The 21976-nt window shown below is 40.7% G+C and overlaps 4 protein-coding genes across 4 annotated transcripts; 2 read left to right on the forward strand and 2 right to left on the reverse strand.

Annotated features, from left to right (window-relative positions):
- Positions 1-13999: 13999 nt before the first annotated feature.
- Positions 14000-16291, forward strand: LOC6543295. Its single transcript, XM_001969715.3, has 3 exons — positions 14000-14342; positions 14909-15079; positions 15968-16291. Exons 1-3 carry the CDS (start codon positions 14288-14290, stop codon positions 16171-16173), a joined length of 432 nt encoding a protein of 143 aa, XP_001969751.3. The 5' UTR covers positions 14000-14287; the 3' UTR covers positions 16174-16291.
- A 1488-nt stretch (positions 16292-17779) lies between these two features.
- On the reverse strand, positions 17780-19342 carry LOC6541240. The gene is made up of 2 exons (XM_001969716.3): positions 18757-19342; positions 17780-18685 (listed from the first exon to the last, which is right to left on the reverse strand). The coding sequence occupies exons 1-2, from the start codon at positions 18815-18817 to the stop codon at positions 18291-18293; spliced, it is 456 nt and encodes a 151-aa protein (XP_001969752.1). The 5' UTR covers positions 18818-19342; the 3' UTR covers positions 17780-18290.
- Positions 19343-19534: 192 nt separating this feature from the next.
- LOC6541804 lies at positions 19535-20639 on the forward strand. The gene is made up of 3 exons (XM_001969717.3): positions 19535-19699; positions 19816-20001; positions 20332-20639. Exons 1-3 carry the CDS (start codon positions 19648-19650, stop codon positions 20556-20558), a joined length of 465 nt encoding a protein of 154 aa, XP_001969753.1. The 5' UTR covers positions 19535-19647; the 3' UTR covers positions 20559-20639.
- A 377-nt stretch (positions 20640-21016) lies between these two features.
- On the reverse strand, positions 21017-21717 carry LOC6541586. The gene is made up of 2 exons (XM_001969718.3): positions 21351-21717; positions 21017-21292 (listed from the first exon to the last, which is right to left on the reverse strand). The coding sequence occupies exons 1-2, from the start codon at positions 21591-21593 to the stop codon at positions 21071-21073; spliced, it is 465 nt and encodes a 154-aa protein (XP_001969754.1). The 5' UTR covers positions 21594-21717; the 3' UTR covers positions 21017-21070.
- Between the last annotated feature and the right edge of the window lie 259 nt (positions 21718-21976).

A 21976-nucleotide genomic window follows, 5' to 3' on the forward strand; every position in this document is an offset into this window, starting at 1 on the left:
CTATTGAACTTCACTTCAAGCTTGGTTACCCACACGAAGTGTGAAGACCTCTGTTATGTGATGAATCTGGGCATCATGACGGGGAAAATGCACTGGTAATATGTGAGACTGTTTAACAAAATTGTAAGTTTTGTTATCCAGTTGATTGTACAATGGTTTGATGGTTTTAAGACACTGGCTGAGGCACTTCCTAATATTTCACAGACTTTAGAATTTTGCGAAGTGTATTCCTCGGGACACCTCAAGCACCGGAAAGCCGCTACTCAATGCCCACTGAGAGGGACTAGGACATAGACAAAAGGACAAAGCAGCAGCAGCTGATGCTCATGTTGCATTTGATGCCGCTCACCTAAATGCAATGGCAAAAGTTTTATGTTCGAAACACGAGCAGGCAGACAACAACGACCAGGACCAGGACTAAGCTCACTTCCGCCGGCATTAACGATGCAAGCCCATGGGTCGGGGTAGATATGGCTGCATAATGGAGTCTGGAACAGCCAATGACCATTAGATGGGGCCCAGGACCATGCCCACTTGCCGGGGGCCAAGTTTGTCTGGCGGAGTGTCCTGGTCATGGGATGGACAATAAGGCAAAACGAGTTATTAATAAGCAAGGTTGCAATACGACCATAAAATATAGCTGAAGTGCAAATACACTTTGCCACCATTACCAGAACATGATCACAGAGTTTTCGAGAAGATTTCGAAAAAAAACTTTTAATGTAAAATACTAAATAGGTTTAAGAACTGCTGATTACCCGCATTTTGTTTATTTCTTTTATTTTTTGAATTTCAGATAATAGTGTATGAAAAAAAGAAGTGTAGCTCTAGTTCTATGTATTGTACTATCTGGTGTATTATATATCGAACTTGTTTTTCGATGTATGCTTAGTTTGTGCCTTGCAACTAAACTCGTAGAGAAGAAACTTCAACACAACTATTAATTTTAAACTTCCGTTAATCGGTAGCTTCAAATACAAATGCAGCCTAAACCAAACAAAACTCAGCTTGAACAATATTAACAGCCGTGATTATGGAGAATAGATCATAGGCCAATCCCCGAATTTCTACCAGAACAAGCAAAACAACATCGCCTGATTGGCTTATGGTAAGTGTATTATAAACAAATATGAAGTGGGCTGAGCAAAATATTCCGGCCTAATACAGGAAACGGAAGTGCCGGCAAACACACACACATATGAGCAACAGTAAACAAACAGTGAGAGGAGATGTGTATGAGGGAGAAGGGAATAGACGGAGTGATAGGCAAACTAAATGCGAACAAATATTGCAAAAGTTTTTGCTGTAGCACATAAATTTCTGTCATGGGCATCATTAATTAGAGCTCCACGCTCACCTCGCACCCAAAAAGGAAAAAACGGAAAAGAGATACATTAGCTCAAACCGGAAGTACAGTAGCGTTAACATAAACAAGCTGGCGATAAGCAGAGAAAAACGCAGAGTTACAAAAAGTTAAATTAAGTTGGATGGTAATATGAGGCTTTTTTGCCGTTTATGCATCACCACTTGACATGAAAATTCTAATTGAAACCATCAATCATGCTGCTGAAAGTCAGAAAAGATGAAAGTAACTAATGAAAACCAAACACAGCAGGTGATGTTGATATGTATGTTATTAGAAAGAGGAGCAGGTGCAGATGAAGGTGGAGCACAAAACGCTGTCGCTGCATTTTGTGGTGCCTTTACCTTTGCTTCACTTTTTGTTCCGTTGTTCTATTATTTTTTTTTTTTTTTATGTTCAGGTGGATGCATTTTTTCTTCCTTTTTGCATTCTGTTTGCGCGGCGGTATCAGTGTAGTAATCAGAAATTTTAATCAAGAGGAGAGATGCCCTCCTCGTCATTTGCCTCCTGATGCCGCCTTAACGCTTCACTTAACTTGGCTCCCAGCGTCGGGGTAAACATTGCAATTATGTCGAGCACAAGAGAGCAGTGCGATCCAGGTGAGCTATGATTAAAAAACAGGGCATGAAAGCAGCTGAAACGAACGAAGGGGCGGACTCCTATTTGAGTTTATGAGAAGCGCAGAGAGAGGCGCTGTAATGTTAACGAATCAAGTGTTTGCAAAGCTGTTAAATTTTACATTTTGATTAATGTGTGACGTAAACGGCTGTAAACGGCTAGTAAGCCAATAGAAAAAAACCTTGAAAAATAGAATAAGTTTACATCAGAGTTTACATTATTCTGCTGAATATTTAATTAAAAATCATTTATATTATAGTCGACCTTTACAGAATGCGAACAATTCTGCAAGAAAATCCAGCTTACAGCCCAAAAATGGCAAATGTTTGTGCAAAGCGCTTTCCCCCAAAAACAATTGAAGATAAGTAAATACGGCAAACCAAAATGGCAAAATAAACGCATTGGTGCATAAGTCGCACGGAGGAAAGAAAATTGGGAGCGGAAGTGTAGATATAGATGTGACTGGGTCCGAGGATCCATGCAAAGCAGCCACGTGCAAAATGGCGCTCAGCTGCCAGGCGGAAGTGGAAATGCCCCCAGCTCCCAGCCCCCCGTCACCGCTGCGAATTTCCCATGTGGAGTGCCTTTTGTGGTTATGATGAATATGAATGCTATGTGATTGCATTAGCAACTTCAACTCCTCGTCCGGCCCTCACTTCTGGGGCAGCATTCAGTACACGACATGACAACACACTCATTTTCACATAATGCCCCACCAAAGGATGGGTAATTGGGGCTGGGTGGCAGATGGGGTGGAAGTTGCAAAATGGAAGGCCGTTGGCCAACAAACGGAAGCTTTTTGAAAAATGTGTTTAGTGTGTGACAAAAGATGAAGAGAAAACTTGCACCGAATGCATAGAAGAGCAACTACTTCTGAGGACTGGTTCCAAATGATTTCCAGAAAATGTACAAATGATGCCAAATATTTGAAAGATAAGTATTCCCATCTTAAAAGTTTCCTGTAACTTAAAATAGTTCATATGCACTGCCTAAACTAAAATATTGAGTCATAAGGATTGTGCCATCTTCGCACCTTTCAGCACATACAATTAACTAATATATTTTAATAATGCTTACCCCCGCTGGGCTAAAAATCTGAACCAGTTCCATTGGAGATCCCTCCCCCTCGAGTTGCACGCAGCCTCATCCACAAGCGGAAGTGCAGTACTCGAGCATGCAGCACGAACCGAAGCGAGTCCTTTTCTGCCCCACCATCCGTCTGGTTGGCGTCCTGTTTGCGGTCAAAAACTTCAGTTAGTGGCATTTTAGTTTACTTGTTCCTATTCGCTGGTGTGTTATACTTCCCCTCTTTAGTTGTGTGCGTATGTGGTGTGTGCATGTGTTTATTTAAATTATGTCGTGCGGTTTCTAGACTTCCGTTGGCTCAATTAGTGGTCAGTTAGTTACGGACACTGCTTTCCGCCGTCCAAACACACGCCCCAAAAAAAAGGAAAGAAAAACGGACAGACAACAAGGATACAGCCATGCACACTCATAATATCACTCGTGCAAGTTTCCGGCATTTTTGCTGCATTGCGTTTCATATTAAATGTGATTACTCCTCGCCCAATGCCCAGAAGATTGGCAGGACCCAGGGACAGGAAGTCCGCCATCCAATGAACCGTTAAGCAAACGCATTGTGGGCGGGGGGAGTGGCAGGCGGCCCAGCGGCTCCCCCGCAATAACCGCCAATTCATTTGAGTGCCGTTGTCGAATTGGCAACATTTGCTGGCCTCTCCGTTTTTGGTCCTGCGGGATGTCGGTCAAAAAGGGTTATGGCTCACCTTACACAGATATAAGCCCACAATAGCGGACGAAGTACTAGTGCTTCTCATGAAGAAGAAGTTAAAGTAAAAATACAAAATATATTTAAAAGTACATTCTCAGAGATACCTTTGGAGAAAATATTTTATTAGTTGAAATCTTTTGCTTACTAGCATTAGGAACGTTTTCTAGTAACGTAACTATTACTAAAAAAATTAGCTTTTATTGGAACTTTAACGAAACTATGCTAATAACTTGACCGCTGCTGTGCGTATGTGCGTGAGTGGAGGAGCCGAGCCAAAACAATCATAAAAATGCCTTAACCCAGCGGCTGGCGAGCCATCAACATTTGATTGAAAAAGTCTGCGACCCCGAAAAGCAAAGGAATGGGGGGAATCGTCATCAGTTGGAGATTTGATTGCATTTGCTCGCCCAGCCGCTTCCTTCAGAAAAAAGGATATCATATTCGCACTGCTCTGCCCTGAGGCACTCAAATTTAACGACACTAAATTTAGTACTGCATACTAAAAACGATAATAAATGCCGCTGGATGTGAAAGATTTTTCCCGCCTCTCCTGGCGAATTGTTAAATTATTTGTTGATTATGAATATGTAACCAGGTCAGGGCGTGCCGAAGGGCATTTAGGCGGTAGTGAGCACGGAAATTTATTGCAAAATTAATGTTCATTAGGCAGTTGCGTTGGGTTGTGAAATTTTATTTAAAGTACTCGAATCGGCTTGCATAAATCATGAATTGCATTTAGGGAATGAGGGGCAATTTATAAGATGCACGACGCAGAAAATCAAATTATCTAAGGAGGGTTTTGGAAAAATATACGAATTTGTAATTACATATATTTTCATATACGAGTATATATAATAAAATTCAATTGAACATAGAGAAACTGTGTAATTGAAACCAAGCAGCAACTGAGATTCATCCATTTAATCACAATATTCGCAGCTCATTGGACTGTTTTACATTTTGGCAATCAAATACGGTGTACACTCCCAGATTTGGCTCAGTAACTGACCTCATTCGAAATCCCCAACCTCGATCTATTTATTTGCACCTCGATTTCCCTGTTTTTGCGGGGGTAACACATTGTGTTTGGCTCACGCGATGCAGCCGAAACAAATTGGTTTCATTAACTTTTACTATAGCATTTTGGCCCGCTGGATGGCAATAAATTGTTATCTACTCCACATGATGTTCCCTGTTGCTCTGATGCTCCTGCCACCTTTGGAAGCCCGGCTAGTCCTGCTAGCTGGTAGCTACTTCAGGCTAAATGCCAATACATATTCATTTTGTTGCAAAATTTTCGCACATATGCAGTTGTCCTGCGGAGTGAGCGAGAGAGAGAGACCGTGCGAGCGAGCGAGTGAGTGAGGAACAGTGTGCTACGGTTTGAAAATTGTGTGGGGAATCAGTTTTGCAAAATTGAATTTATTTCGCCTGCGCTGCAGCAGCCCCAGCCAAGGGGACCTGCACTGAGAACAATACTAGCCAAGTTTCCAAAACCTATTTTTCAAATTTTTTTGACAAGGAAAAAAAGGGCCTCATATATATCATTTCGTAAAGCTCAACTCTCTTCCTTTAAAAGAGTTATTCTTTTTACGGTGATCAGACCTTCATGGCCGAATTTTCTTTCGGTGTATGCCAGAGGGAGGATCCACTCGATGAGTTTGTTGGTGTGTGGCGCTATAAGTATCAATAAGTCCAACGGCAACATCAGCTGGCGTGTAACTAAGAAGGATAAGTGCTCTGCTCCACTATGTTCTGCTCTACCCATGCCATCGAAATTTTCATTATTATTTTTACGGGGCCTTTATCTATCTATGCATCCATCTAGCTGGCCATGGCTCTATAACAATTGTTTAGTGGCGCTGCAATTTATTGCTCTGTTTGTGCGCCACCAATGGGGCTATAAATTGAAGCGAGTTCCCTGACTGGAGGCCAACGCATTATGTGGCAAATAATTGTAAGAATTAGAAAGTTCTGCAATATGCAGCTGTTGAATGGTATCCACTGATTTGTATAGCGTTCCTTAAAATATATTATAAACTAAATTAAATTGAGAGTGCAAGAACTCAGCACTGCATGTACTATAAAACATTCAACACAACTAGTTTCTTATGTGGCAAAAACAATGAAATTTTCCAAGAGATCAAAAAAGAATTTATCCAAACCAGAAAAATAACTTCCCCCACAAGCAACGCATGAACCACAAGGATACCGAGGAGTTACGAACACACAAAGTCTATAAACAATTGCGAAAGTTGTTCCAGGCCACAGCCACGAAAATAGCAGCAACAGGAAAGGGGACACAGAAATCCTTAAATGCCCAAAGAGTAGTAAATATCTGGGAGGATGAGAGGAGCCAGCTTAAGGAGCAGCACAAAAGCCACAGACAGGAAGTGAACTCACAACGAGTCTGTCTTCCTGGCAATGAATTGCAAATTTCATAGAAATTGTTTTCAAGCGTTCAACATGGCGTATGCGTAACGCATTCGCAGTCCTACCGCTTTCCAACTCCATCGACCTTTAAATGCCGTTTTAGACGACACACCATTCTGATTTCATTGAGTCGACAACAACAGGGATATAAGAATGGAACGTCAACCGAACGACGTCACTTTTATTGGTTTGTTTATTTGTAGCACACATTTTTATGATTTTTCCTCACTTGCTCGTAGTGGCTAAACTGATTTCCATGGGGAAATCATAAGGATACGCTGGGCAAGTTTCTTGTTCAGCTAGATATTTTTGTTTTTGTGCCTTCCAATCGGCTCCCTGCACTGCCTTTTTGAGCAGCTTGATTTGCTTTAGTTTATTGAGTTTATATCGCAGTTTAAGGCAATTGTGAATGAAACAGATTTTTGTTTGCGTTCAAATTAGGTACGTATATCCTTTCAAAATTGTATATTTGGGCTTGCAATAAAACTTTATACTAGTTCTGGCAAACCTTCAATTAAAAATTAGTAAACCATTTCAGAACATTCCACCTCAATAAATCCGACATCAGCTTGGGCTTCAAAAATACGAAATCAACTTTAATTAGCTTCTGAAATAGCAGGGCGGAAATGCATGTAAGTGCACAAGTAAAATGGACTTTTAAATCAACCTCACAGGACTTTGATCCCTCATTCCTGATGCCGGATAATTGCAACTTAGCCACGCCCAGTTGGTTAAGCAGAACGCCCAACTCAGCCGAGCCAAACACTATTAAGTAACAGATGCCGGAGGTAGACGGCTCTCCCAAATGAAATGTAAAGAAAATGTTATTTATGGCCAATTTCACGAGTGTCTGATGCTGTTCCTCCTGCAGCTCCTGCGGAAAGTGCAGCTCCTCCTGTTGCTCATATTGCTCATGTTGCCCATGTTGCCCATGTCCTGGCAGCTGCAGCGGATAGCTCTTGGCCAGAAGGGGAGCGGAGGCATCTCCCTCCGGATCACCACGAAGGATTCTACCAGAATGCGTGCGTATTTGAAGGCTCCACATCGACGAGGAATGCAATCTGTAATGCAAAAGGCGAATCAAACGTATTTTGCTGAGCCAGCGCCAGCAACAGTGCTGTCCGTTTAGCTTCTTTCAAGCCGATTCGAAACATATCTTTAATTTCTAGTATCTGGAAGGATAGGCTTTTCTCAGAAATAGTAAAATTAAACTGAACCAATTAATAAAAACTGAACATTTTAATATACTTGTTCGTTACGGCGAAAAACACTCATTGAACTTAAGTATTCATTTTAAATTGGCAGAAAATCATGGTTTGCTTTTAGTATTATTTTCGTTAAAATAATTTATAATTAAATTAAATAATTAATTTGGTAAGTTCAATTTTATTTTCAACTAACAATCAAAGTCATCTCTAGCACTTAAACCGGCAGTCGTTAATGGACACATACACTTGAAAAAAATAAATCAAGTAAATGCTACTACTTGGTAATCAAACTGATCAAACTATCTGATACCCTTTACTCAGCTTTGGAAGTGCGAGGGAGAAATTTCAAAATGCTTTGCAAGTATCGCAGAAATTGGCAAGAGAAATATTAAAATCAAACATTTTTAGCATATTTATAGAACTTGAAAATGCAAATGGTATACAAAAATGTATTAAAAAGAATGGCGAGTTTTGTGGGCAAGTCAGCATTTTGAAACAAAATTGCACATAATCTTGCTTAATCACAACTTTCTTGCTTTTATAGTTCCAAAGATCGCAGCGTTTATACGGACAGACATACGGACATGGCGAGGCTAACTCGGCTGATCAAGAACGTATATACTTTACAGGGTCAGAAATGCTTTTCCTCTTTTACATACTTTCCAAAGACTCTAGTATACCTTTTACTCTAAGGTATAATGATGGAAGTTGTTCTCAGTGCACACATGTACGCACATATGCAGTCACTATCTGTGGGTAGCAGCATATCCCTTCATTTCTCCGATTCCTTCTCTGTCTGTCGGATTCTCTTGGTGCTTGGGAATCGAATGCAGGTTAAATGAAAATGTTATTTCATTTGGCCGCCACTTAGAGTGTCGGAAATTGAAATTTATATCCGTGTTTCTGGCCAGGATGCGGAGGACGATCCGACTGCGAAGGAAAAGCGGAAGAGAAGTAGCCCATTGAGGAGCGAATTCATTCGATTGTGGTTTATTGCCCCGATTGCTCAGCTGTTACCAAGCTCAGACTGCCAATACGCCCCTTTGCCTTTGCAAATTTACAATGGATGCCACGCCCCCTTTTTGGGTGCTCGGACGGCCCGTATTTTGAGGGTAATGCTCTGTGACACTTTTAGACGATACATTAATATCGAATTTATTCCTCAACTTTCTTTTAATTTATGGCACTTTTGGTATCGTCACAGATGTGACTCCATACTGAGGGTTTTCTATTGCCAGAGTAATAGTTTAATATATGAATATAATAATGAAAGTAAAAATACCATATGCATTGGAAGTATTTTGAAAAATATTCATGAAATCTAAAATAAATATTTAAAGTCTTTCAAGTCTTGAATAGTCAGCATTTTCGTCAACTGTTTAGTTATATCTGGTGTGGTAAATCTCCACTTGCCTGCTTTATCCAGATTTATTGTTATTTTCGTATTATGTGCATCATGTAAACACAATGGCCTGTTTCACCCTTTTGGGAAAGGTCTAAAATCTGCCCGGCACTCCAGGATATAGATTCCATTATCTAGGCTGGAGCCTGTACAATTTAATTAACTTTCAGCAGATGTGCCTCCTATCAATTGGATTGCACTGCTGTTGCTCTTCTCGGTTGATTGTTTTAGTTTAGATGTGAGGGGAATGTCGATGTCACAATCTGGTTAAATGCCCGTTCATTTTGTTATATTTACATGGACAGTGCATCGAAATTACCTTCAATTGCATTCGGCACAAAGAAAACAAGCGAAGTGTGTGCTTTTGGTTTAAGAATAGATTCGGCTTTATCTTGTAAGCCCGATCATATTGAAAGGGAATTAATTTAAAATTGAACTAGTACTATAATAGCCATGTAATTAAGTCAACATTGTTTTTTAATTACTTTTTATACAGACCATAAACGCTTCCCTTAGAAACGTGCCAGTATTGGCCAGTATTGACTTAGATTGAATCTCGGTTATACTCAATTCCATCAAAACTGCATTTTCAGATTTAGCCAAGTGAGCTGCTTCTACTGCTGCTGCCAAAACAAAAGTGCACTATCATTTTGCTCCCCAAAAGTCCATAAACACGTGCCACTTTGGAGACATCTCCTCTGCCATTTAAGCCCGGCCAGATCCAGTATTCCTCACCCCATTCCCCAGAGCCACTGCTTTTATGCCCACGTGCCAAGCGACGTGTTGCAAATTATTTCGACATCTGATTTTAAGCGGAAAACAAGAGATAGAAAACGTAGATGGGCGAGGGAAGCGGGCCAAGGGATTTTCTCGTTCACTCTCTTTGGGTCTAAGCGCAAAATTACTGGCCAAAAAGGACAACAGCCGAGAAGGCCAAGCGGACAGAGGGACAGGACTCCAGTCGCCATCCTCCATGCTCGATTCGGCTATAGCTGAGCTTTTCGGGGGCCACTTATGGCCTTCCTGTGTAAACTTTTGAGTGCATTTTTCGCTGCAGTCCAAACAAAAGACCGGGGAGCAGCGATGGACTGGGATGCCCGGCAAACGGCACATTATGGAACGTTAGTTCTGCCAGCTGCACTGGCAGAAATTCTCACAACTAAGGGTAACTATGGGATTATTACAAATATGTGATTTATCGAAGCAGATTTGAACTAGAGATGATCCAGTCTATTAGTTCTTTGTATTTAACTCACACAGCTGCAGAAAATTATAAAACCTACGCGAATTCTTCAGCTAAACACCGGTAATCTCATACTAATAACCGTGCCTATATTCATATTATTTTTCAATATTTAGTATTTAACGAATTAGAAAAAATTTGATTATATTGTGTTTGCTATGACAGGATTTGAACTAAAGATGATCCAGTCTATTAGCTATTTGTATTTAATTCACACAGCTGTAGATAATTATAAAACCTACGCGAATTCTTCAGCTAAACACTGGTAATTTCATACTAATAACCGTGCCTATATTTATATTATTTTAAATATTTAGTATTTTACGGATTAGAATAAATTTGATTATATTGTGTTTGCTATGATTGTAGAAAACGATTTTATTTGACAAATTAATATATATTCAGTAGTTATGGATCGCCGCTTATAAACACAAGTTTAGCCCAACTTTTGCACGTCTAGCAAACAAGTAAGAAACTTGCGATTCTTCCAGTGCTGCCAAAAGTTGAGTCTTCATGCCTGAGCCTCAGTCAAGGGGCAGGGGCAAGGAGCGGCGCCAAAAGAGGCGGACTGGCACTGGCGAAGCTCCATCAGAAAGTGGTGCAGTTGGTGACATTTGCATGAACATAAAAAGCTCATGCACAGCAATTTGCGACTTTGCCAGTGACATTAAACGTGGACAGCAGCAGCAGTTCAGCAGCTCCAAGTTTGGGGCATCTGGAATGGGATGGGCTGGCTTCGGATGGAGCGCTGCATAAATGCGAAGTGGTCAGGGGCTCATTTCGCAAAAGAACAGGGGCAGCTGCAAGGGGGCTCACCGAACCGAATGCACCAAGCCACACAAAAATAAGCATCTCGCTCGCTCAAAACTAACGTAACTTAATACTAATGATGAGTCTAGTACTTATTAAGAGTAGAAGAATTAGTTAATTATTCATTTCATTCAGCACACAAAAACATGTTGTGTGCTGCTCAAATGCATTTATTACACTTTCCGATTCGCCATCCTGGTAACAGGCACATCTACGCATCTGGCGATGGCACTGGGACTCCACCGCACTGCATACGAGAATGGACACAGAGGTGGGGCTTTGGGGTTGGGCAGACAACACTTTGCACACTTCATTAGATCGCAAGTGGAAGATAATGGAAGGCGACCGAAACAATGCCCCGAAAAATGATGTGTTAACTGCAGCGTTAAATATCTAGAAAAATAAGCAAAGCAGCGAGCGTTAACCTTAAATAGCCCCGGGGGTGAAATTGAGTACAGTGAGGGTGCCAGTTCACTCTATCGCTTTTCTGCTGATGTTGCGTAAAATGTGCAATTTATGCCGCCCCCGAAGTGTTGAATTTTAAATTTGCCACCAAGTGCGAGGAGGTGAAAGGACCTTCAAGTTCAGCCAACAATGGCCAGACATTGATTTCTTATCGTTGGCCTGGAAGCCTCTAGGTTCGGATACACACATCCTGCAACGTCATTTTGATTTATTGGCAATGATTTTCCAAGTTATTGAGCAGATTAGATGGGCGTGCCTTAGTTTCCCTGCAAAGTGCCAAACAATTTGTTTATGTTTTTTGGTAATGGACTTTGCTTCCTCGATCCTGCTTACCCGCCATTAAATGCAGGAAAGTCCTGAGACGAAATTGAACATTTTCAGCTCGTTTCTGGTAGAGCAAGTTTTCCAAATGAAATGACAATTGGCCAGACCAGAACTGAACGGAAAGGAACGGCGAACGGAGCCGTATTACATTGGGAAGACCAAATAGATGCCCCCGCTCCGAACTTATTAAAATTGTGCACAGCAAGTCAAATTTCCTGGACGGATTTTCTCCAATTTGTTGCAGTCCGTGTGCAACGAAAAGCAGATTGAATATAATAAGTATGAAATAGCTATAAATATCATATTGCGAAATGGTCAGCAACAGGCAACTGGACACCAGATACAACCTGGACCAACTGGTCCCCATTGGGCAGTAGAAATATGAAATGAAAAGGGGTGAGAGCATCAACCACAGCATGATGATAATATTGATAACACCCAATAACGCCGCAGACAAGCTGAACGAGTTTGTAATCATAGCCGACATTTAATTGCTCTGCAAGTGCAGTACTTTGTATTCAAAAGAAAAAGTATCAGCAAGGAACTTACTGTTTTTATTTTATCTTATACATAAGCATAATTTTTAAGAACATAGCAGCTTTCAAGCTAAATTTAAAAAAGAGTATTCTACGAAATGGATGACTGTCTGATATTTCCATTCATTTTTAGCCAAGCTTTTCCCCAATATATAATTGAATTCTAAACCAACGCAAACATCTCCAGAGAAATAAGTCGACAAAGAATGCAACTGCAGCTTCCATGCCCCCTCCTCATCAAAAATATAATAGAAAAAATTCTATGCTCCTCTATGCGGTGGCGCAAAAAAAAGATAAAAGAAATTCAATCAGAATTTTCTGCTGCAGCTGACCACCCACCACAAAGGAAAGCCGAGCGAAGTTAGATGGAGATGTGGCCAAAATGGGAAAAGCAAATCCGCTTAAGGTATTGTATAAATCATGAGCCACAACATTCGACTCCCTGCCCCCAACTCCCCCATTTCCCCCTTTTCACCATTTGCAATTATGTGGCAAATTGGCGGCATGACAATGCAATTGAATGCAAAATATTTGAACAATAAACGGCGAAAACCCGCCGAGAGGCCGGAAATTGAAATTGTCCTATGTCGACCCCCAAATCCGAACCCTTTATCATTCAAGTTTTTCATTATGTTGCTATTGCATCGATCCAATGACACATCGCTAATTACGCGAAACCAAAATGAGTTGAATACATTTTGGGCAATTTGGATGACGAAAACTAACAAATACAAATTTAAAAAAGAATCCATGTTTCAAATAATTTACATTTAACACAAAGTTTACGAACTGTAAAAATATTTAGTAAAATACAAGTGGAATATTTTTAAGATTTGTTGCTATATATCTATATAGCTATGTGGTTAGTAAAATCATTTAAGTACAAGTCATATACTGAGTGGATCCTAATATTTGATATTCCATGCTAATTGACATACTCGTTGAGTAAAAATGTTGTTTTGTTTTCGCGGCGCAATTGAAACAAGTTTCGCTACACAAACAAATTTTTGCGCTCAACGAAATGTGGCTCAAAAAGCTTCAAGACGTGAAAAGTTAATTTTCCATGAAGAGCTTCTTTAATGCGACAATTTTCTAGGGGAAAGCCAGCTTTCGTAGTAAAATGAATCTGATTTATAGATATGTACGTACTTTCGTATTGCAATTTTGCGACTTCCATAGACAAACTCCAGCTTTTCCTTCTCGAATAGAATTTGTTGCCCCCCAGACGGCTGTTCTTATCAAAGAATTTTCCTCTTACAGCAAAATTGCCATGGTAACAGACAAAGAAGGCAGATTCAATGAGTCGATTGCTCAAATAACATGCAACAAAATAAGCAATCAGTGCCCAAAAAGCGTACACTTGCAAGGTCCTTTTTTCCTTCAGCTGTTCAAAGATAATACGTAAAGGATTAAACGAGCTGAAGGTCGCTGAACTGAGGAAAAGTTCTCTTTTCCTAAGATAGCCAGGCTTCAGTAGTAACTAAAAGTATAGAATTTTTAAGTGCAAGCAACTGAGTTTACAGTAGCTCCTACCTATACAAAGATCTAGCCAAACTGTACATCCATTACTTCACTCAAGTAAAGTGGCTTACAATTGAACTCATTCCGCCAATCACCTTTCCGAGAAAAGTTCGATAGCCCAAATCAGAGAACTGTGTCAGTGTGCAATTAAATTCCATTATTCGCACTGAGTTTAATTGAGTATAAGCCCACAGTTCAACCGCAGTCAATTCACACCGCTAACAACAATTGTACCCACAACAGTAGTAAAGATACAATATACTATGTGACCGCCTACGAAGCTGCTGATCAAAACAAAATAGTTGTATTTTGTAGTGACCCCAATGCGTGGATCGCTGGATTGACATAACAAACACATAACTCGTTCCGAGTTTCACTCGACAAATGCCAGCTTCTTGAGTGAATGAGCAAAGCTTTTCAAGCCTATCGCACTCGAAAACAAGTTGCAAATGTGGAGCGTGCTTAAAACAAACCCAAAACTAATTTCAGTTGTTCAGCGGCTGGCAAACGGTTCGAACCGAAAGTGATTCGAATACATTTTACAAACATTCAAGATTTTTAAAAACAGCCCCAAAATGCTGAAACAAGTGATTACCCTGCTCCTCGTCGCCTTGTGCATGATGCACAGTGGTAAGTGACTTTTCTTTGGGTGACTTTTCACCGGAAAGAAATTAAAAATCGGTGCCAAACTATAACCAGTTTTGAGTGAAAACGTAGGGTGTGTTAGAAAACCAATTACGATTCTGGGTAAATGAATGCACATATACGTTTTAAAATAGAAGAATTTCTAAAATGTAAATAGACATAAGCAAATGGAGCAAATAACCAGCATTAAGTCATCACGTTCACCGAAAAAGTATATGAATAGCGCCCACAATTATTTCAAATACCGAAGCAGCACCGAATGATAGGTAAATAAATAAAATACAGAAATATTCACGTATTTTTCCGTACGTTTTCGAATCGGATATAGAAATGACTTCATAGTCGTTAAACAGCAGAGGTCTTGAGAAGTTTACGAGCTTAGAGTTATTGTTTATTCCGGCTGAGGGCGTTACATAAGGCGAACGAGTGAGATTGCGAGCGAAATGGAGATCTCAAACTGGTTACAAGCTATCACATTCAAATGGCTGTCCTTGACCAAGCCATTGCATATGAATTGGTATTAATTATTCCGTCTAATCTGCCCACTTCAGCCTCGGCCATCAAGTGCTATCAGTGCAAATCCCTCACGGATCCCAACTGCGCCAAGGACAAGATCGACTCCTCCTCCAACATCCGCTCCGTGGACTGCGACAGCGTGCCCAAGCCGAACATCATGGACCAACTGCAGCCAGTGACCAGGTGCAACAAGGTGGTCACCAGCGGTGAGTGAAATCCCACGGAGATGCCCTCTTGCATACCAATTTTACTATTAGAGGCGCACGCACCTTGAACGCAACAAAATAAATTAATAAGACGTGATGTCACCTGGGTACGAGTTCCAATTAACATATGGCAAACGAAATACAAAGTCAGAATTCGTATGCAAAGCAGATACAGTGCGTTTCGCAGTCGTAGTACCGTAGGTCCTAATTCTCTACGGGAAATCAAAATAACTTAGTAAATAGGAAGTAGGCAAACGCCAGCTAAGAAATATTCAAACTAAGTTGTTTATACATAAAGCTAACAATAACAATATTTAAAATAAAGCCAGAATTGATTAAATTTAAGTGTACAATTAGGAAGCCCTGGTGAATTAATTTTAGAGTGAGTCTGTGACTCATTCAAAGAAAACAAAGTGGAGTATTTTTCCGCGCTTTTTACAGGGGCATAATAGTGGCAAATTTACCAAAGGCGGCATTTTGTAAAAGATGTAATTTTTAACATTTGTGTTTGTTCAGCTGCAGTTGATTATTGTGGCTTTTCCACAATGCTACTAAATGTTATACTTTGCGTATAAGTCACTTGCATTATTGATAGTTATAGCTTTCTTGTATGCAAATATTTCTGCAGCTAACTGAAAATCGATTGCAAAGATAGAAAGCATACAAATTTTCTGTTTTAGGCAATGAAGTAATTTTTGCCACAAATTCAAAACATCGTTAGTATGTGCGATGCACGATTTAGGTTATCTTATGATCTTGAGATTATCTTATGATTTAGTGTAAAATCATCGTGGTGACTTAGTTTTAAGCGCCGCAAGTAGCTGTCGAGCATTATTTTGACTTTTTAGGTCTTAAGTCCTCTTATCAGTTTTGAATTCCACTCCACAGACCGTGCTGGAACGATCGTATCCCGCGACTGCCACTTTGAGTCCATCGGGCAGAAGAAAGACGAGTGCACGGTGACCCACAGCCGGCAGGTGGAGAGCTGCTACACCTGCAAGGGTGACCTGTGCAACGCATCCGGAGCAGGTGGCCTCCTGGCTGTCAGTGCAACGGCTCTCCTGGCGATCCTCGCCCTGCACATGAGCTTGTGAGCCGACTCCAAGTTCGGTGCGGTGCCGAAGCTCGTGAAATAAGTGTGAATAACATACCTGTACAAAGGAGAAATGTAAATGTTAACTATTAATATGGATCAAAATAAAGTAAACTAAAATAAAAAACAAACTTAATTTGTACGGGGTAAGTCATCCCGGCATTTGTTTATAAGGCAAATCTTTGGAGGACGTCTGTCACAAATAGCAACTCAAGTTCTAGCAACAAACACACATACATACATTACATACATACATACATACAATTAGAGGAACTATTTGCGTACCTGTGATAGTCCATGAGCTCCAGTCGCATCTGATTAAAGCTTAGTAATATTTCGCTGGGGAAATCGTCAGAAGTGGAAGCAACATCAAGGTCGAGGCCCGAATCCATCAGTTACTAAGGATTAGTTAAATTAAACGGCACACTACTCGGCACAATAACAATAAGAATACGGTGGACAAAGTACGCGGAAAAAGAAAAGAAAATGGCGATAACGCAATCGGCGGATAAAAAACACAATTAGGATCGAAACAAGACGGCCACACACAATTTAATTCACAAATTCACTTCCTTACGTATATAAAAGCCACATTTTATTTACGTTTCTATCGAAAGACAATAAACACGTTAAAAAGCCCGAAACCGCACAATACGAACAAAAACGAAAGGAGGAAGGAATTAGAGATGGCAGATTTAGTGGCGCGAAGAAGCCGATTATCGATAATGGAGCCCGGCGCTATTTACATAACCTATTTATAATATAACTTTTTTTATAAATTCCATTGAATATATTAGATTGCACTTAAAATCATTATGCTGATCACACAGCTATGCGCTCGTAATAGAAACTATAGAAATATATGTATGTAAGTTTTCCGTATTTACTACGAATATCAAACTTTCCCAACGGTTCCAATTTGAGAACAATGAAATTAGGTCAAATATAAACTCCTTGAATCGAATCTTTGCCGATTCAAAACAGTGAAAACTTCATGCCATATAAAGCAATAAAGCTTTGCGAATTAGAAAGTAATTTATTTAAGGCTAGCAAAGGGTTTTTGTTTGAATAATTACATGCTCTTCCAGATGAAAACCTGCGTTACTGCTCGCCAAAATATGGAAAAGCCTCCGAACTGTGGCGTGAAACACAAATTGGAATTTTATTACCAATATCTGGAGGATTCCGAAGGTCCAGTCTACAAACGTAATAAATACGACGACTTCTTGGAAGCTGGCGGATATTTTCAAGTAAATCCAAGCAATCATTGTGAGAATCGAAATGAAATTGCGTACTTGTACCTAGATTGTACGGAAATTTCCTCTCCAAGTGAGATTGTGTACCAGGACATGGAGTTCGATTGCCCCATTTCTATTACTCCTCCTCCTAATGGAATCGTTTCAAGGAGGTCCACATTTTAAAACAGTACAAAAGGAGCTGAGAGATTCTAGATCCTGATATTTAGCTGCATATTAGTCCTTTTGACAGAAACTTCCAAGCTAGATGTCAAGGGCTAGATTTAGAAGTGTACTTTATGTAAGAAGTTTGATGGTTTCATTTCGGAGAAAGGATTCCATAACGTTATGAATGGTAAGAAGCAATGGGCGCCTGGTGTATAACCGTTTATTTCAATTACAAAATTGTCATATTTGTCTTTGCATTACAATAAAAACTTGTAAGACATTTGGCGACTAAATCTAGGCGTTTGTAAAAACATTACAAAATACATGTAGAAAATAGAAAGTATTACAAGATTCTGTTCACGAGATGGAATGTCATATGCGTAAGATACTTTTTGGACGGAAACAATATTTTAGTCTTAAGTTACAATTCGAGTCGTCTAAAGAAAGGCACTTGATTACACATCGCTCATTTTCCGCAAGACTGTCCGTACGCCAGTTAAGCGGCTTTCAAGGAAGTAGTTTACAAATGTTACAAATATTAGGTACATATCTCGGTTACAATTATACACCTTTCCAGTTTCTATCTAAGTCGAACACACAAGCAAACATGCTAAACTGTTTGCGAATAATGCTGTTTTGGATGTTTTCCTGTTCCTGGACAGTCTTGTGGCGGATGAGGCGTGGCATTGGCTACAACTGGAGCTGGCGTATCCACCTATTGCCGCAGCAGATGGGCCACAATTGCCGAGAGCAGTGTGCCAGAGAGGACGCCCATAAGTCCAAGCCGATGGATGCCCGCAGAGTTGCAGCCGTCCTTGCTGTTGCACGTGCAGAACTCCATGAAGATGTTGTAGCTGCCAGTTCGCATCAGGCAGAAGCGTTCGTCGCCCTCGATGCCCGGCTCGCCCATGAAGGCGCAGCTGCGGAAGTAGCGCCACTCCCCGTGCACCTTTTGCCGGATCTTGCGGCACATCGTCGGCCGCACGCCCTGCAGGTGGTCCAGATCCGGCACCTGCTGGCAGTCGGTGATCGCCAGGGTGCTGTTGTCGAAGGGGTCCCCGCATTTGGGGTCGTTATCGCTGCGACAATCCCAGCATTTGATCGCCTGGCCTGGAAAGGAAGTTACGCAGGTTGTTCTCACTGTCGGTTGCGCAGGCGCGGTTTTTGCTTCAAGAACTCACCCATTTGCAGCAGGCAGAAGAGCACAATGGCGGACAGCACGCATTTCTCCAGCGTGTTCATCGTAATATTTGTGTTTTTCTTCGCGTTTCAATTGAATAATTTTTTGGGCGTGTAAATAGTAGTGTGACCGTCTGCGCAGCGTTCGGATAATCCTCTAACATGCATTATCATTGACACAAACCAGGGAAAAAAACGAAACCGTGGGGCAATACTGTTCAAGCCCGAAAGCACCGTTGGGAATTTTAAAAATACCCCCTCTATGCAAAACTTTTTATATCGAAAAATGATATACATATACGTAAAAACATATAATCGCAAATCAGTCTTAAAATCCTGAGCGATTTCATGCACCAGACGCTGAAAAGGCAGTTTGCGGATCAAAAGCTCAGTGCTCTTTTGGTACCGACGGATCTCACCTGTTCCAGGGCGATAGCGATGGCCAGTTGTTTGCGTGGGGCTTTTCCACCAGTCGATTTGCGTGCAGTTTGCGTCGTACGGGCCATTTCCGATTTGAGTTTTACCACAGTTCACGTTCACTTCTTCACGTTTCAAAACACAATAAACGATCAGAGCATTTACTACCTACTTATATAGCAAGCGTGGATGGTGGAAAAGAGAAAGAGAAACAGATGCCATCTCATTTAACGAGCGAATAACGAAACGAACATATGTAAAAACATATATGTATACATATAAAAACATGCAAATAATATTTAAAATAAAAAAATACTAAAGAGAATCAGAAATTCAGACAAGTTGGTATTTTTCTTACTTGGTATTCTAGCGCTGCTTACCATATGGTCACACTGGGGCTTGCGTTATTTATATTCCTGGCTTAATCCCATTTTATTTAAGTAAATCGAAGCGCACAATACAGTTTTAAGTGAAAGATGAATGTCATGCTCCGTTGCACGTTCCTGCTGCTCACCCTGGCCGTTTGCGGTAGGTCATAAAGACACCGTCGCAGGAATCCCAATATGCCACCTTCTAATCTCGGCTTTTGGGTGTGGCTTTGGCAAGTGTTTGGGTAATTTAAACTAATTGGTGACTTATTACAGGCAGCTGGGCCATTCGATGCTACCAGTGCTCCTCCGACCAGGATCGCAAGGGGCACGACAGCTGTGGCGCCTACAAGAGGTTCAACCGCACCGAGCACATTTCTATTGAGTGCAACAGCGACGAGAGCCACATGCCAGGATCCTTCTGCATGAAGGTGGTGCAGCAAGGACCCCGCGGATTCATCTGTGAGTAGGTGGCGCACACGCCCCACAAGGGACTCTAGCTAGTCCCCAGGACAACAAGTAATCTGCCAGGCTCTCTGTATTTTCCCACGGTCACCATGATCCGGGAAAAGAGCTCCCTTTAAGATTTGGTTCTTTAAACTCACGAGTCTAGTAGCTTTGCAGTTTGCCGATGTAGGTTAATCTTCTCATCGTTCAACATGAAGAATATAGCTGTTAGTTCGTTGAAATGCCTAATGGAGCCCATTGGGTGAAATATAGTTTTGTAAAGGCTTATCTCTCTTTTATGGCAAATATTTTTGTACAAATTAACAATTACATTATATTTTCCAGGGGACGGTCGCTGGCGTCAGGTGATTCGGCGATGTGCATCCGTTTCCGATACCGGAGTGGTTGGCGTCTGCAACTGGGGAGTCTACGACAACGGAGTGTACTGGGAGGAGTGCTATTGCTCCAGCGACAGCTGCAATGGCTCCAGCTTAGCTCAAATGCATGGATCCCTGCAGCTTCTGTTGGGCCTTCTGCTAATTGGCGTTGCCTCCAGAACTTTTAGAAGTTAATAGGAAAACCGGGCTTACCCTAACCACAAACAAAACACAAAAAAGTGCCTTTCGCCACTCTACATGAAATTTAAGCTAGGATTGACTTTTGATATCAGGATCACATTCCGTCCAATCTTTTCCTGCCTAGAATTAAGTCGAAAAGTTGAAAACAAAGGTATACTAGTTATCTGGCAGGTAAATTTAAGAAGCCCTTAACTAGATAAAATGTTTAAAATGAAACGTATTCAATTGTAAATTTCGTTTTTCGCCTTCCCTATTTGAAAAGTTAACTTAATGTACATGCGTTTCAGTAATGATTTTACTATATTTATAGATAGTTTGATATACCAAAATAGACCATTCCGAAAATGCAAACGTTTGACAATTGAAAGTTTTGCCCATATTAGTACAATTTACCTGCCATACCAGAATACCCTCCGCATATCGAAACACCAGTAAATTGTACACACGGAATCTCGAGTTAAGCACCTAAAGTGGAAATATATACTATATTAAGAATATTAAACCATTCAAATTTCATTTCGATCTAAAACGCAGCCGGCTTGCGTTTCCATTAGAGTTTTCAGACCGTTTTGTGACCAACCAGCTTTCGGATCTTTGACCACCGCTGAGTAAATGGTGATGGAACCGTCTTCAAACGTCTTCGTGGCGTAGAAGGACTTTCCCTCCTCTAACCAAACGCGCATTTCATCGACAGAGTTGGCGGCCGAATTGCCAAAGTCTTGACCATACTGAAAAATAAATAATTGAGCCCATGGAACCGCTGCTGAACTGCAAGACTGAACTTACCCATTTGCGATACAAATCCGAAGGCTGATTCTTGTGCGTCCATCTTAGAACTTTCAGATAGAACATCAGGAAAATATGCACATTTTCCTTAATCCTGATCGACGAAGCCTGGTGGAACTTGACGAGATCCTCCAGGGTGCTTCTACATATCTCCCGATCTTTTGGCCTTCCTAGATTTTCGCAAATGGCCAAGGCTACGCGTCGCAGATTCTCGAACTCCTCGTCCAGCAGCTGCTGCCTCATAATGAGAAATTTTGTGGATTTGTTTAGACTTACAAAAGTATTTCCAAATCAGAGTGAAAATGACTGGGCGTGCTTGTAGTTTAGGAAAATGGAGCACAATTCTTACTTCAAAAAATATATAGCGAAAATGCATTACTTGACCATTTAGTAATCAAATAAAAAGTAATGAATAAAACCAATTTGATTCATTTGTATAACATTTATTCTTGATGTTTTTGATTTTGCCATATTGTTTCCATTACAATATATTAATTTAACTGTAACTTACTTGATAAACGTTGAATGTTTCGTACTCAGTTATATTTTATTTGTATTCTTGCTTGCTGTTTTTAAATACTTTTTTATATTATACGTATTGCCCAACTTTACGAAGAAGAATTGCG

The sequence above is a fragment of the Drosophila erecta genome, unplaced genomic scaffold, assembly GCF_003286155.1.
Source record: "Drosophila erecta strain 14021-0224.00,06,07 unplaced genomic scaffold, DereRS2 tig00000055-arrow-pilon, whole genome shotgun sequence".
NCBI lineage: Eukaryota > Metazoa > Arthropoda > Insecta > Diptera > Drosophilidae > Drosophila > Drosophila erecta.